The following is a 13531-nucleotide window of genomic DNA, read 5'->3' on the forward strand; positions in this document are numbered from 1 at the left end:
GTGCAACCTCGGGAGGAAAAAGGTTTAAAAAAAACCTGGCTCAAGTGTGATCGAGCCCCTCAATGAAGACGTAAGATCCCCTCAAGGATCCGAACTTCGGGAACAACATTGTCTTGTCTCCGCCTTTGGTTTTTGCTTATTTCCTCTAACTTTATTGCAAGTCCTTCTAGTTGTGTTTGTTTCATATAGGATTGCATCTTATAGCTTGCCTTCGAGTGGCTTTAATTTCGTAATTAATTTCATTAAGATGAAGTTGTAGCTTGTTTTGAGAAAAATTAGAAAAGGTCTATTCACCCTCCCTCTAGGCTGTCATCTCAATCCTTCAGGTTATTTGTCTGTTTGAAATAATTTAGGGCGTTTTGACGTCTGGCTTATGGGAAATGGATTGTTTTTGTAAAGAAAATGGATATCATTGCACAAAAAAGAGCTCAGTTTTCAAATCCATTTGAACCTTAGCATTGTTTATAATTAATGGATTAAAATGAGATCCAATATGAATATATTTTAATATTTCTTGTTTTTCTTAAAAATCAATATTTTGAATGTAGTGTTTTAACATATTTAAGATAAAATGTAGTAGTAGTGTTTCAAAATTGTTGAAACAAAATTTGAAAAATATTGAACTAGGTTTTGAAAAATAATGGATTAATGTTTTCAAAAAAAATCAAAATTTTGATTGTATTATTCAATACTTTTAATGTACTAGTTCAATATTTTGGATATGCTGTTTCAACATTTTCACATAAAATATTTTCCAAAATATTGAACTAGATTTTTTTTAAAAAAGTTGAATCTAGTGTTTCAAAATGGTGAATGCATATAACAGGAACAAAATCATAATTATATATGAAAATAAATTGATTAGGACTTAAAAAAGAAAGCAAAAAGGAAAAAGAAGAAAAAACACACCCATGGGCTGCGTCCGCTTAGGATGCGTTGTGGTGGACCACTTTGTCGTCTTAGTTGGTGGGCTGCGATTCCAAAGAAAAATTGGCCGTGAGGGTTGTACCACCTTCGCGGTTTGGTGGGCTGGTTTGGCTGTCCTTCACGGGCTAATGGGTCGCGCTACTCGTAACTTTCTAACTTCCTTTCAGTTGTCCTCTCTATAGGAAACCGTTCCGTGTTGATCACGGTGTTGTACTTTGACAGACAAGTCTATTCACGGATTTCACTTGAGCGAAGTTAATGAAACTTGCATATTGGAGCAAGTGTATCAGTTCTCATTATTCATCAGAACAATCAGGTCGCTAACAGCATACGTAGCGTTTCAGTTCATGGTTAGCAGCATTTTTATCCTTGTATCTAGAAATAAAGAGATGACTACGGAACAAGCAAGGCTTGCAGACTGCTGAAGATAGTACCTGAAAATTACACCGGCACATGACCTTTCCCTCAAAAAATTATATACTGCAAGAGACGATTCAACGAAAAAAAATATGCGCGTACGGTTTCTTATTTCTCTTTGACGAAATATTTACAGAATCAGAATCATGTTCGATCGGGATGACATGCGAGGCTGTTGACCACGTCGTAGGTGAATTGCCATCTCCGGAAAAAGTATGTTTATATGCATAGTATATGTCTCCTCTGAGCTTCAGCTAACTACAGCGAGACATATGACGAGGGGCAGAGCCTTTACAGATGCAGCATATACACCACACATCATTATACTCTACCTAGTGAAAAGAAAAGGAAAAAAAAAAAGATGGTACTCCATGTCTTATGAAGCGAGACAGAAAACCGTCGATCGGCAGCTTCTCATCTCCAGGGCGCAGCGACGGGAGCAAATCGGACTCTGCAGATCGATCAGTACTACATCTTCTGGAGCCATCACGCTCGCGATGTTGCAAGCAACCGCGCGCAGCTCCTTGTCCCGCGATGAAAAAGTCACGCGATTATCTCATCTGGCAGCGCCACGAACCGCGTTCGCTTCTGAAACACCACACATAGATCAGATTAGCCGTCAGCAAAAACGACGGATAATGCGTTTCAAACCGTTTGTTAATCTGAACACTCATTAAGGGAAAATGATTGGTCCAAAACTAAGCAGGGAAAATAAAAGCAAAGTAAGAGAGCTATTTTTCAGCGTATGAAAACGGCATTTGCTTCCGGCAAAAGATTTCAACTGTCCAATTGAAATCGAAGCGTCCAGTTGTCGTCGTCTTCTTCTGCTTCCGCCCTTTTTTCGCTCGCCCTCACCTACCGCCCTCCTCCACTGTCTCCGGCAACGGGATGCCCCCTGATCCACGGCCTCCGGCCCCGCCACGCTAACCTCTCCGTTTTTTAGCTCTCCCATCCTGACACCAGCCCACCAGCTGTCTATCCTCTCGCTCGTGACCGGCAGTGTCCCCTTTACCTTGCCGCTATGCTTCCTCGCTCGCCTCCTCCGCCTAGCCTACCTATCTCCCTGGAGCCTCTTCTAAATCCGGCAGCCATAGAAGACTCCCTAAATCCTGAAACCCCTAATCTTAACCCTGCAGACGACAGCCGTTGTTCATTGCCTGAAATCAAGCTTGTTTTCAGGTATTTGAAGAGTCGGAGGATTAGCATAGTAAACGTATGACAGAAGCCAGTAATATCGCGCTTTCGAAATCACGAAGGAATACACGTTTTTATTGCAAATGTCTTTTTAACTTGAGATGGAAAAAGGATGTGCAAAGACAGAAAAGGATTGGTGACATTGATAAGGTTAATTGCAATGAATGAGATAGTATCATACAACGGTAGCCTGCTGCTTACTAAGCTAGTTTAATGGCTGGGGCTAAATTTGATTTCTAGCTGCCAAGAACAAATCAAAGCAAAGTGAATCAGCATCAGTGACGACGACTGAAAATAATGGCCGAAATGCAATGATACATATAAAAGTGAGCAACTTGCCATGCTGTGATCCGTAAAACTTTCTCAATTCAGGTTTAATTGAAGGCTGTGACTCTGGCGGGTTTGTGATGCTGCCACAGTAGAATTGACGAACACCTCTCTTTCTTCTTTTGAATGGATTTTAATAATATTCTTTTGGTTACGCAATATGCATTGACTTCCTACCAATCTTACTGTGAGGGAAACTATTATTATTAATTTTCTGCAGAGTAGAACAGAGTGATCCTAATTGATATGACAGCCACCTGATACTTACATTAAGTAGGACTTTTAACGTCTGAAACACAGCACTTCTATGCAAGAAAAGAAAAGGCAAAGCGAAATGACTGCAGAAAAGGAGAACGTAGAGAGATAAGTATGGTTACTCGCCAATCAAACCCGCATTGTCTCTGTGAGGCGACTTGGGGGGGGGGGGGGGGGGCGATGTCACCGCTGTGCCCTAACCGCCGCCGCCAATTGACGGCGTCTGCGCGGCCTCGTTTCTCCCCTCTCTCCCTCCCTCCCTCTCCCCTCCTTCTGTTCTCGATCCTGGTGGTTGTGACAGTGGCTAGTATTTCTCTTGCTCGGCGTACTTTTTGTGATGAGGCGTCTAGATCTGCGCATCTCTATTGATTCCTCATGTTGGCGCATGTGGATGGTGGTCAGATCTGTGATGGATGTCGGGTTCTTCATGGCCGCCGGGATCCAGGCGGGTTGCGTGTGAGCGGCCAGTCCTGCTCGGTAGTCGGCGGGTGCCGCATGAGCCTGGTCGGCTCGAGCCCTCGCTGGCACACACGTGTGGCTGGTCCTGCTCGTCACCTGACCAGTGTCGATTGGGAGCCCTCGGATGGGCCCTCACCGGCGCGCGCGAGAGGCCAGCTTGGTCGGTTCTTTGATGTGGTCCAAGGCAATGGGACGTGGCAGTCGGATCCACTCCTTCATCGGCTCGAGGTGGCGGCCCGACGGCGTGGCGGCCGGTACCGAGGCGCCGACAGCGTGGCATGGCGGCCCAGAGGCACAGGGATGGGATCCAAGTGCTCGACGGGCATGGCGTGCCGGGCGGCGCGGTGCGGCTGGATTCGCTCCCCCGACGGCGTGGTGGGCGGCCGGATTCGCTCCCCCGACGGCGTGGTGGGTGGCCGAGGATGGTTCTGTTGTGGCTGCCGACTCTCTCCACCCTTGTCTGACCTCCTAGCCCCCCATCGTTGTCTGTGCTTCTCTCCTTGCCGGATCTGTCTACTGTCTTCTAGATCTAGCTCGTGGGGAGCTCGACGACATGGTGGTGATTTGGGGTGGCACACGTGTGGAGGGGGTGGCTGCTTTTGTTGATCTACCACGGGGATCAGCCTATAGTTTGTCAGTTTGGGTGCACGAGCCACAGGCGAAAGCCCTGCTTGGTTTCTTGCCAATGTCGACAATGGTGACGCCTAAGGCGTCACTCCTCTTCTTGAAGGCATTGTCGTGTTACTTCCCACCTCTAGGTTGGGGACTCTCTAGGTGTACGGATAGGCGATGGTAGCGTCTGCAGATGTCGTTTCCCTCCTTGGAGGCATCACAATGGAGGTCCCTTCCTGGGTTCGTGTGGCTGCAGGCTTGGGCGTGGGCGTGGTTCTTTCAGTGGCGGCTTCAACCACTCAGAACCTTTGATTCATTGGACATTATTTTTCCAGTGTTGCTCTCTGCGTGGGGCTAACCATGCAGTGGGGAAGTTAGAGTTGGACATTGATGACACAGTACACAGCTTTCCCACACGATGAAGTCGGTGAATAGAGGCAGTAGTTGCGGATTGTCGTAGGAAGTCGGAGCTACAATTATACTTGGCAACGATAACCTACGGTGAATTGTGCCATTTTGTAGTATCCAAGTGGTTGTTAGTGTGCACTGTACAGTTGTTTGGTTTTTAGATTTGGTTTCTCTCGTAAACTAAATCAACTCTCTTTTTCTATTATAAAATCGGCAGAGCTCGTACCATTGTTTCCAAGAAAAAAAATTGACTACAGAAAAAACCGTTTGAAGTACACAGATCTACAGGACAACAATACCATTTTGAGCAAGAGTTTTAGTTGGAACCAGGATCATACTTTTGTGAAATATCTGCTGACAACATTGAGAATTCAGATATACTTGTTTTGAAACTTCAGCAAGAGAAAATATTTTCCGCTGAAAATCCACGACAACGACCCTGAACCCGCAAAAGAGAGAACTGAGAATTTGATAGCAGAAATCTTCAGGTACGACTGTGACAAGCAACTGTATTTTTGTATCATCATTCAACCAGTCAAATCTTGAAAAATTCTTGTACCCGTCCCCGGCCGCCGCCACAATAATAACCAACAAAACCGGTGCTAGATCCGACGGCAATTAGAATCACTGACGTTCCAGGAACGGTATCAAACTGTCTTCAGACGTTGCTCAAGTGCTCAACGCGGCTCTCGCCTTTTTACTTCACGCGACGATGGATCGCAACATGGTGGTCTCACCTTTTTCACTTTTTTCCCGTGAGGTGACCACCTCCCCTCGACCCTTCGTGGGATATTCTTAGATACAGCTCGTATTGCTCAGAACACAACGAAAAAGTCGAAAAGCTAACCCCATCGCAATAACCCTTTCTGAATTCTAACAATATTCTATTGTTATCTACCAGCACAGCAAATTGAATTGAGTTAATCGATCTGGATAAGGATTAGTTATAACCTCATTGTTTAAACTCTGAAGTCTGAACCGAGCGCGGCAAAGAGGTGATGGGGTCGCATTTGAATTTGAAAAAAATATAGAATTATATGGTATCAGTACTATATATATTAAAACTCCAAGAATTAAAGCGAATGTAGGGATCAAGTCACTGTAGCTACTGTTTATACGGGTTCATATATGTATACATATATATATGAATATAGATACGTATACATATGTGTGTATATACACATATATGTATCCATATTACATGTATAATATAATTTTTTAGAAAATTCCAGAAAAATAACGAAAGGTATAATATTTATATTGATAAATCGGCTGAAATAACCTAAATTGCACAGAAAAATATCTAAAACTCAAAAAAAAAATTGTTATGTTTGTATTACTGTGGTCTACATATTAAAATTATGTACATGCATAATAATAATATATTTTCTTCATAATTAAATGAATGTGTTAAATATTAATAGATTTATAAATAAATATTGAGATACCAAAATTGGTGAACCTAATTTTTTTTATCTTCTTTTATCATGTTATGTGAAAAAAATAGACACGATATAGACACGTCAATCCACCAAGTTTAGATTTCTTGTGTAAGCATGATCTGGAACCTTTGTCATCCAGTAGTAGGCCCGAGTAGTGACATGGAATGGGCCCTGCTTAATATGTATTGGACACACTCCTGAAAACATTCAGCTCCAGATCGATGCCCGAGAGGACACGTAAGGAATCCCAATGGCTTAGGATAAGCTGGCAGTGTTTTGAGATCTCATCCGGTTTCATCTCTGTTATCCACAATTCCTAGTTGGAGAATTTAGACGCCATATAATACTTTACATAGGGTACCATTTAACTGTTGCTGAGTAATCCCGTGTTCTGTGTTCATGTATTCGTGCTTCATGACTACTATCCACATTAATTTTTAACCAGTGCATTTTTCAATATAACTTGAGCCTTTATCTCATTTTACATTTGTAAAGATTTACAAAATTAATAAGATCACGAAAGAGTTTTTTTATAACAATAGTACTTTTGCCATTTTAGTGCAGTTCGCCAATCTGTATATTCTCCAAGATATTGCTGGTCAAACAAAACTTTACCACGTGCTTCTAACGAGGAAATTACATGCGAAAAATCAGTTGGTTTACTTTACATTTTGTATAGACAATTAATTCAGATATTTGCAAAAGGTGTTGTCGGTCAAAATTAACAAGATTTTACTGCAAGCTTCAAACAACAAGGACGCATGGCGAGAACAGAGTAGCATGAAAGATAGCAATCGTTCGGCAAAAAGATCTGGGAAAGAAGGCGCGCATTACCTCTTTCCGGCTGGCCTTGACGTCCGGCGACGCGTACTCCGGCGTGCGGGGCAGCGTGGGCCACCTGTCTGGCGTCCTTGGCGCCGTCCCAGAGCCTGCCGGCATCATGAACCCGGTCCCCCAGTCGGGCGTCGCCGCGAACCGCGGGCTCCGCTCTGGCGTCTGCGGGAACCCACCGACGCCCCAGTCCGGCGTGGGCACGAACCGCGGGCTCCGCTCCGGCGTCCGCAGTATCCCCCTATCCGACGTGGCCGCGCCGCTGCCGGCGTTGGCGGCGCAGAGCTGCATGATCCTGGCGGCTGCTTCGGCGCCGTCCCGGCTCTCTGCCATGAGCATCTCGACCTGCGCCTTGGGCAGGCGCATCCTGAGCCGGACCGGCCCGCCCTCGGAGGCGGTGGAGAGCGGGGAGGCCGGCGCCGTGGCGGTGGCGGAGGCCGGGAGGGAGAGGTCGGAGGTGGACCGGCGGGTGAGCATGAGCGACTCGAGCCGCTCGCGCGCGCCGACGTGGAGTGCGCCAGACCACGCGCGGCGCGGCGGCGCGGCGGGGCGGGGCAGCGCCACTAGGAAGTAGAGCCGCCCAGGCCGGAGCGGCGCGTCGTGCGCGAGCGGGCGGGCGCGGACGCCGAGCAGCTTGACCTCCTCGGACTCGAGGAGCTGGAACCCCGGGTGGTCGCACAGCACCGTGCCCGCGAAAGCTGGCGGCTTCACCCGGAACGCCGTGCCGTCCAGCTTCATCACCTTGGCGCCCTTGCGGCGGCCGCCGATGCTGTTGCCCATTACCGCGCGCGGCTGCCTCTCCCTACCTCCCTCTCCTATTCCCTCCGGGTGGGTGGCGGCTGTGTTTCTCTTGCTCTGGCCGCCTCCTCTCCTTTTTCTCCCGCAGCTCGCTCGGTGGTGCTTGGTTGAGTTTGGCTCGCTGTGTGTGCTGTTTCTGCGTAGCCGTGTAGGGTGTGAGAATTTAAAAGGGGGATGGGAAAAGGAAAGGGAGGGACCGAGGGAGGGTTGGGGAGTCAAAGGTGACGGTGAGTATTCGGCTAAGGACAAGGAGGGAGGTTTTTCTTTTTATTTTGTGTTAGTAAATGCTCCACTTTAGTAGGGTACTCCTAGTTGATTTTCTTTTACTTGCAAGAGGACGAAGAAGTGTTTAAGTCTTAGGCTGTTTGCCAGTGTACTTATAAGAGATGTGAGGGGAAGTAAATTTTATATAATTTTGTTCTATAAAAGATTCTTTCTTCTACGATGACATATGTTTATTTTATCTCTCATTTTCAGTTCAGTCATTAGATCACGGATAGATGATGTGAATAAGATCTCACGAGAATCTTTCTAGACATGGTTCTATAAAATTTACTTCCCATACAAGATAGCACAGATTAATTTTTAAAAATTTTAAACTGTAACACGGGTTAAGACTTAAGATGTTCATAGTAGTGTACGTCTTATATTACAACAAAAGAAATACCAAAATGTGGATTACAATGGACGCTACACATCTGCCACCGATCTAGATCTAGCCATACACATCAATGTATCGTCCAGCAGTTTGTACCTCAATCAGTTCATTGCATCACACAGTAGAATGAAACTCAGGTACATCAATAAGTATAAGACAATAATCCATGACCCTCCCTCTTCCCAGCTTGTTACCTAGCTATCCAAGCATCCAAACACTCTCGTAAATCAAACGCTGCTTGAGTTACTCTTTAAATTTCTCATTACATAAACACTAGCTCACCTCGTCCTCGTCAGATCTAGACTCACTAGGGGAAGATGTATTCTTCTACCCCAAGCTTGGTCCCCCGCTATCCTTCACGAGCATCATCACTCATTTATGTTTGTATACACTATTTCTACATGTTTTTTGGGATCTTTGACTAACTCTTCAACATATCGAGATCATGATTAATCCACATGCGACGCAAATAATATTTTTCTAAAAAAAGTAATTTTCTTAGTATTTTGTTATATTTTTTAATGTGCTGATTTTAGTTGTTACGCACATTGTTCATGGATTTTGTGTCATATTGTATAATGTCTAAAGAGACGTTCAGGCACTGGTTGCTCCGAGTGAAATACATGTTCACTTATCATCGAGTTAAACAGTTAAGTTGGATCACAACTCAGCCCCACAAAAGAAAGAAGAAAAGAATTACAAATGTTTCGAATGTTGTTAACATCACTATTTTCAAATGTTGTAGGACATAAATTTATTATTTTTCTTTCTTATGTGTTTATGGGATTTTTGAACCAACTCTAAGAGATAGCTAAGTCCAATGCTCATGATCCATCAAAGTCCGATGAGAAGATAACTTTTTTAGTTTTTTTCTCTTGATATTTTCTTGTTACATGTGCATTTTGTTGGCGATTTGTGCCATAATATCTAAAGAGACGTTCGGGTATTGGTTGCTCCCAAGAAAATACATGTTTGTTTTACCATCTCGAGTTAAACAGTTACAAGGCTGGATCATAAACTTAGCCCAGAAAAGAAAAAAGAATTAGCACTTTTTCATGGATCACCAAGAAATCTTTAAAATTAAATATGTCCTAATGAAGCACGATAGCTGTAGAAAATACGTCTCTAGATAAATGGAAGATTTTATCTGGTGACACAACGTGGAACTCTTTTAGCTGAAATGCAAATTCAGCTCCGCTTAACACTTTGAGTTCGAAGTGGGATGAAGATAATGAGCTCTTTGCTCGAGCTCACATCGATGCCAACCCGTACGAGTCCTCTCTCTCGAGGGTGTTTTTCTTTTTAATTTGCGCCTGTCACGGCACGGAGGAGGAATGCCTAGCGCCAAAGTCAACCGCGCCGGGCCGATTCAGCCGCGACGTGATGCTGTCAGGACATCACGTTGATGTTTGGTTAATGGGCTGAGTGAGATTGTCTGAGTCTAAACATGTATAGTATTATTATATGATGTTTGGTGGTTATTCTGAGTAGTATTCTAATTCAGATAACCTTATCAGGCTCAGACGTTCAAAATTGAACGCCTAATCACACGCTTACATTGTTTGGCTCTCTCCTACCGTCAATCTGCCCGTATTTTTTTTAACTAAATATATATATTTCCACCCCATACCTACGAGCAGTACCAGACCTTAGGCAGCACCCTTTTCCCTGAGCCACGGTGACAAGGGCAGTAACCAAATGAGCCCTCAATGCGAGGGATCAGCGCCGGACCAGCAGCGGCCGGGAGATCGATCGAATTGCTGCTGCCGTGTCGCGTTTTGGGTATGCACGTACATGGCGAGGCCTCGTCATCTTGTAAGATCACGCCAAGGGATTTTTGTCGCGGACGAAAATTTTATCGTAAAGAGATTTTTTTCTCTTCAGCGCTTCAACGGTTTTCTTAACACTTCCTGTAACAAACGGATTTCTATGTTATTCTTTTCAGAACGAGATTCTCTCTTCTTTTCCTTCGTAATTTCTCTTAAAGAGAAGTCGTTAAAAATAAGAAAAAAAAATAAGAATAGAAAAGAAAATCAGAAAGGAATAAAATGAAGAAAATATAGTTAAAAATGGTCTACGCGTGTCACACCGATCTGGCGAAGCTGAAGAATTTACGGAAAGCACATGTCCTTCGTAGAATTGCGGGCTTGTCCTGCGTGCGTACAACTTTGAATCTCGATCGGGCGTGAAAGTGAAGTGTGTACTATGGTTGTTTTCTTTCTGATACATAAAGTACATCAATTTTGATGCAGTGTACAAGAGAAAGGACATATATTCGTGTTACAAAATAACAAAAACATGTTTCTCTCTCTCTAAAATTTTGATATTTTGGCTTGTTCATTGCAACGGTCTGCTTCCTCGAATATGTACTTCAAAGTTTACCTGAATTTTACCTGCACCCCTACTCATCAATGCAGTTGTAAACGGAATCTATATTTTCGGCAGTAACGGCCGCACGTTCCGCTACCAAACCTGCCTCAACTGTCATACACTCATGACCTACGGGCCGAACACCAGGTGACTTTTTCAGGATCCTAACTCCCTGCCCTGCATGATACAAGGTGGATCGTCGAGGCACGCCTTCCAGCAGGAGGGCAACGAAGCACATGGCCGGATGACGCAGTGCTTATGCAGGCGTTATGCTGTGGTCGTTGGTCTTATCTACAAGAGAACTCATTTGCCAGAATGCCAGGGAATCTGCAACCATTCACAATGCAAAAGCCATTCCTTGGTTTTGGTTCTGCTTCCGATAGGGGGGGGGGGGGGGCATCACGCCATTGTCCTCTTACTGTTCTTTCCATTTCGATCAGGCCCCACTCCTACGTGCTATCGATAAGCCGGCTCCTAGTGTTTGTGCTCGTGTGTGTATGCGTCTGCAGATATGTTTGATGTCATTGTTGCTGTTGTTGTCCATGGTCAGATTCAAGACAGTACGCTTGTGGATGGCAATCGGTATGACAGGTACGGATAATACTCATCTATATCTGTATCTGTCAGTTTTTATTCATTTATGAGCGAAAAGCGGATATCAAACCCGTCGCTTATGGATATACCTGTTTACCTGTCATGCACTATTTATGTCTTGCTGAAAGTGATCACAAGAAACTATCAATTTTAATTGCAAGACATAAGGTCTGAAATCTAAATACACCAATATCAGTTAAAGCATGAACAAGATGGGTCTGAAATCTGAATGCACCAATTGACAGTTAAAACAGAAATCTAAGAGAACCATGATAACATAGATGCTTCAACCGTTCATATTAGCTACATCTGTGAGAACAGCAGTTAAGTGCAAATAATACACTCATTTCCCTGTGTTAGCTCTGAGTTATCAAAGATTTAAGCTTTTGGTAATATGAATGGGCTTTGGTACTGAGTTAAGTGCAAAACAATACACTCGTTAGTCGTACAGAACAATACTGAGCAAGTGAGCATTCCAAATTAATGACCAATGATCATGTCTACAGATTACAGAACAAAGATCTAAGCCTCATGCGCACAAATACAAGTAAACATGACTGGAATACCATGACTGGATCCATTCATAGTAAAAAACCACAATATATACAATAACTGTATAGCAACGTTGACCAATCTATCGATGTAATAGGTAAAAGGTACATCATTAGGTGGGCGCTCTGCTACCAAATGACCGATTGACATTTTCAAGACTATGTCCTCACCTTGCTACCAGGGCAGGACTCAGTCAACTAGCACCCTTATCGAAGGACATAACTCTACGACCAGCCCTAGTCGCAGAGCAGTTACTCACATAACTAGTCAAATCATATTTATTATTATCCACTTAAGTATTTTTCCTTCCCCAGGTACTCCCTTTCAGTAAGCCAGGGTTTCACAGACGAGCGTGACAACGTCGGTGGATGGGACAGGGCATGCAGGATGACCAGAGTAGGTCGGGTGTGCCTACCCTGTCATGATGAGCTATGAGTAGTTGACTTCGTTAGGAGTAGATCTGTGATAAAGTTTGACACGATCCGTTTGTATGTATTCATTTTTGCCTTTTATATAAAGGGGAGGACCCGGCTTGTAAAAGTGGGATATTCTGTAAAAAGTTCATCTAATCTATAAAAAAAATACACATGATATCGAACTATTATCCCACAAGAGGTCTAAACCTGGATAAATTCTCACGTTATTGTGTTCATCCGATCCCAGCACAAAGAAACGACAATCAATACATTCGTCGTCCAGTGGATTCATTATTAGGGATCATCCCTGACATAATCCATGACTGGATCTTACAAAAACTAACATAGGAACATTCTTAGGAATACCGTATACACAATGACTAGATCTTACAAAAACTGACATAGGAACATTCATAGCAATCCCTAACTGGATCTTCTACTAGCGCTAAAATTTCGATGCAGAATCCAGGAACTTTACCTGGACAGCGGAATGATGGGCCTAGGCCTGGGTGTCGGCGTTAGCGGGTAAGGGCTGGCGGTGGCAAGGAGAGGCTGGGCGGTGCGGGGCGGCCTTGGCAGCGGCAACACGGGGCGAGCCTAGGCGGTGGAGGGGTGAGGAGCTAGAGAGGGGCTGGGCGCCTAGGCGACAGAGGGGCGGGTTGGTGGTGACGGTGCAGGGCGGGGCTAGCGACGACAGGGTGGGGATCAGGTGGCGGCGAGGTGTCTAGAACCTGGGAGGCTGGCTGTGAAGGAGAACTGAGAAGGTCCAGCTGGGTAAGGGCTAAGGGGATGGATTTAGGGTTTGGAGGATTGGGTTGGGTCTACATGTAAGAGGTTATACGGTGTCATTCATAAAATTAACTTAGTTCTATAGGTTTACCTCGTAGGATGATCTCCCTATGGAAGCCATCCAGTGGTTCTTCCTGCTAGCAAAAAGAAGATGGTCCACAACCTAAATAGATTTTACGGGTATATCTTATCCATATGTATACTCATCTACCTAACGAGTAGTATTTTTTATCTATATACCCGCGGATACCAAATGCGATCTATATCCGATCCTATTAGGATATCTAACCGTGGGTAAACCGTTAATCGAGTTAAATTACCATCCTAGCCTGATCTCTCGCAGCTGGGCGTGGCTTCTTAGTTTGTGGACTCTCGGCGTCCCGAAACGACTTTTTGAGCCGGGAATGTGAACGTTTGAGCAAGTCGTGGTACGCATGAGGAAAACGCCGTGCCTGGCCAGTCAGCCAGCCGAGAAGCTGAAG

General features: G+C 44.5%; 1 protein-coding gene across 2 annotated transcripts; it reads right to left on the reverse strand.

Annotated features, from left to right (window-relative positions):
* Nucleotides 1-1427: 1427 nt before the first annotated feature.
* Nucleotides 1428-7850, reverse strand: LOC133926635 (uncharacterized protein At1g66480-like). Of its 2 annotated transcripts, none has more exons than XM_062372653.1 (2): nt 6876-7845; nt 1428-1932 (listed from the first exon to the last, which is right to left on the reverse strand). In XM_062372653.1, exons 1-2 carry the CDS (start codon nt 7650-7652, stop codon nt 1888-1890), a joined length of 822 nt encoding a protein of 273 aa, XP_062228637.1. In that variant the 5' UTR covers nt 7653-7845; the 3' UTR covers nt 1428-1887. The 2 variants fall into 2 exon arrangements, with proteins under 2 accessions (XP_062228637.1, XP_062228638.1); XM_062372654.1 differs by lacking the exon at nt 1428-1932 and adding an exon at nt 1942-2501 and having other exon boundaries at nt 6876-7850.
* Nucleotides 7851-13531: the final 5681 nt, after the last annotated feature.

The sequence above is a fragment of the Phragmites australis genome, chromosome 8 (assembly GCF_958298935.1).
Source record: "Phragmites australis chromosome 8, lpPhrAust1.1, whole genome shotgun sequence".
Taxonomy (NCBI): domain Eukaryota; kingdom Viridiplantae; phylum Streptophyta; class Magnoliopsida; order Poales; family Poaceae; genus Phragmites; species Phragmites australis.

Coding starts and splice junctions, on each gene's coding strand:
- LOC133926635 (XM_062372653.1), bottom strand. CDS start 7,652: ATGGGCAACAGCATCGGCGGCCGCCGCAAGGGCGCCAAGGTGATGAAG. Junction 1,933..6,875: donor TCAAGGCCAGCCGGAAAGAG/GTAATGCGCGCC, acceptor GTGGTGTTTCAG/AAGCGAACGCGGTTCGTGGC.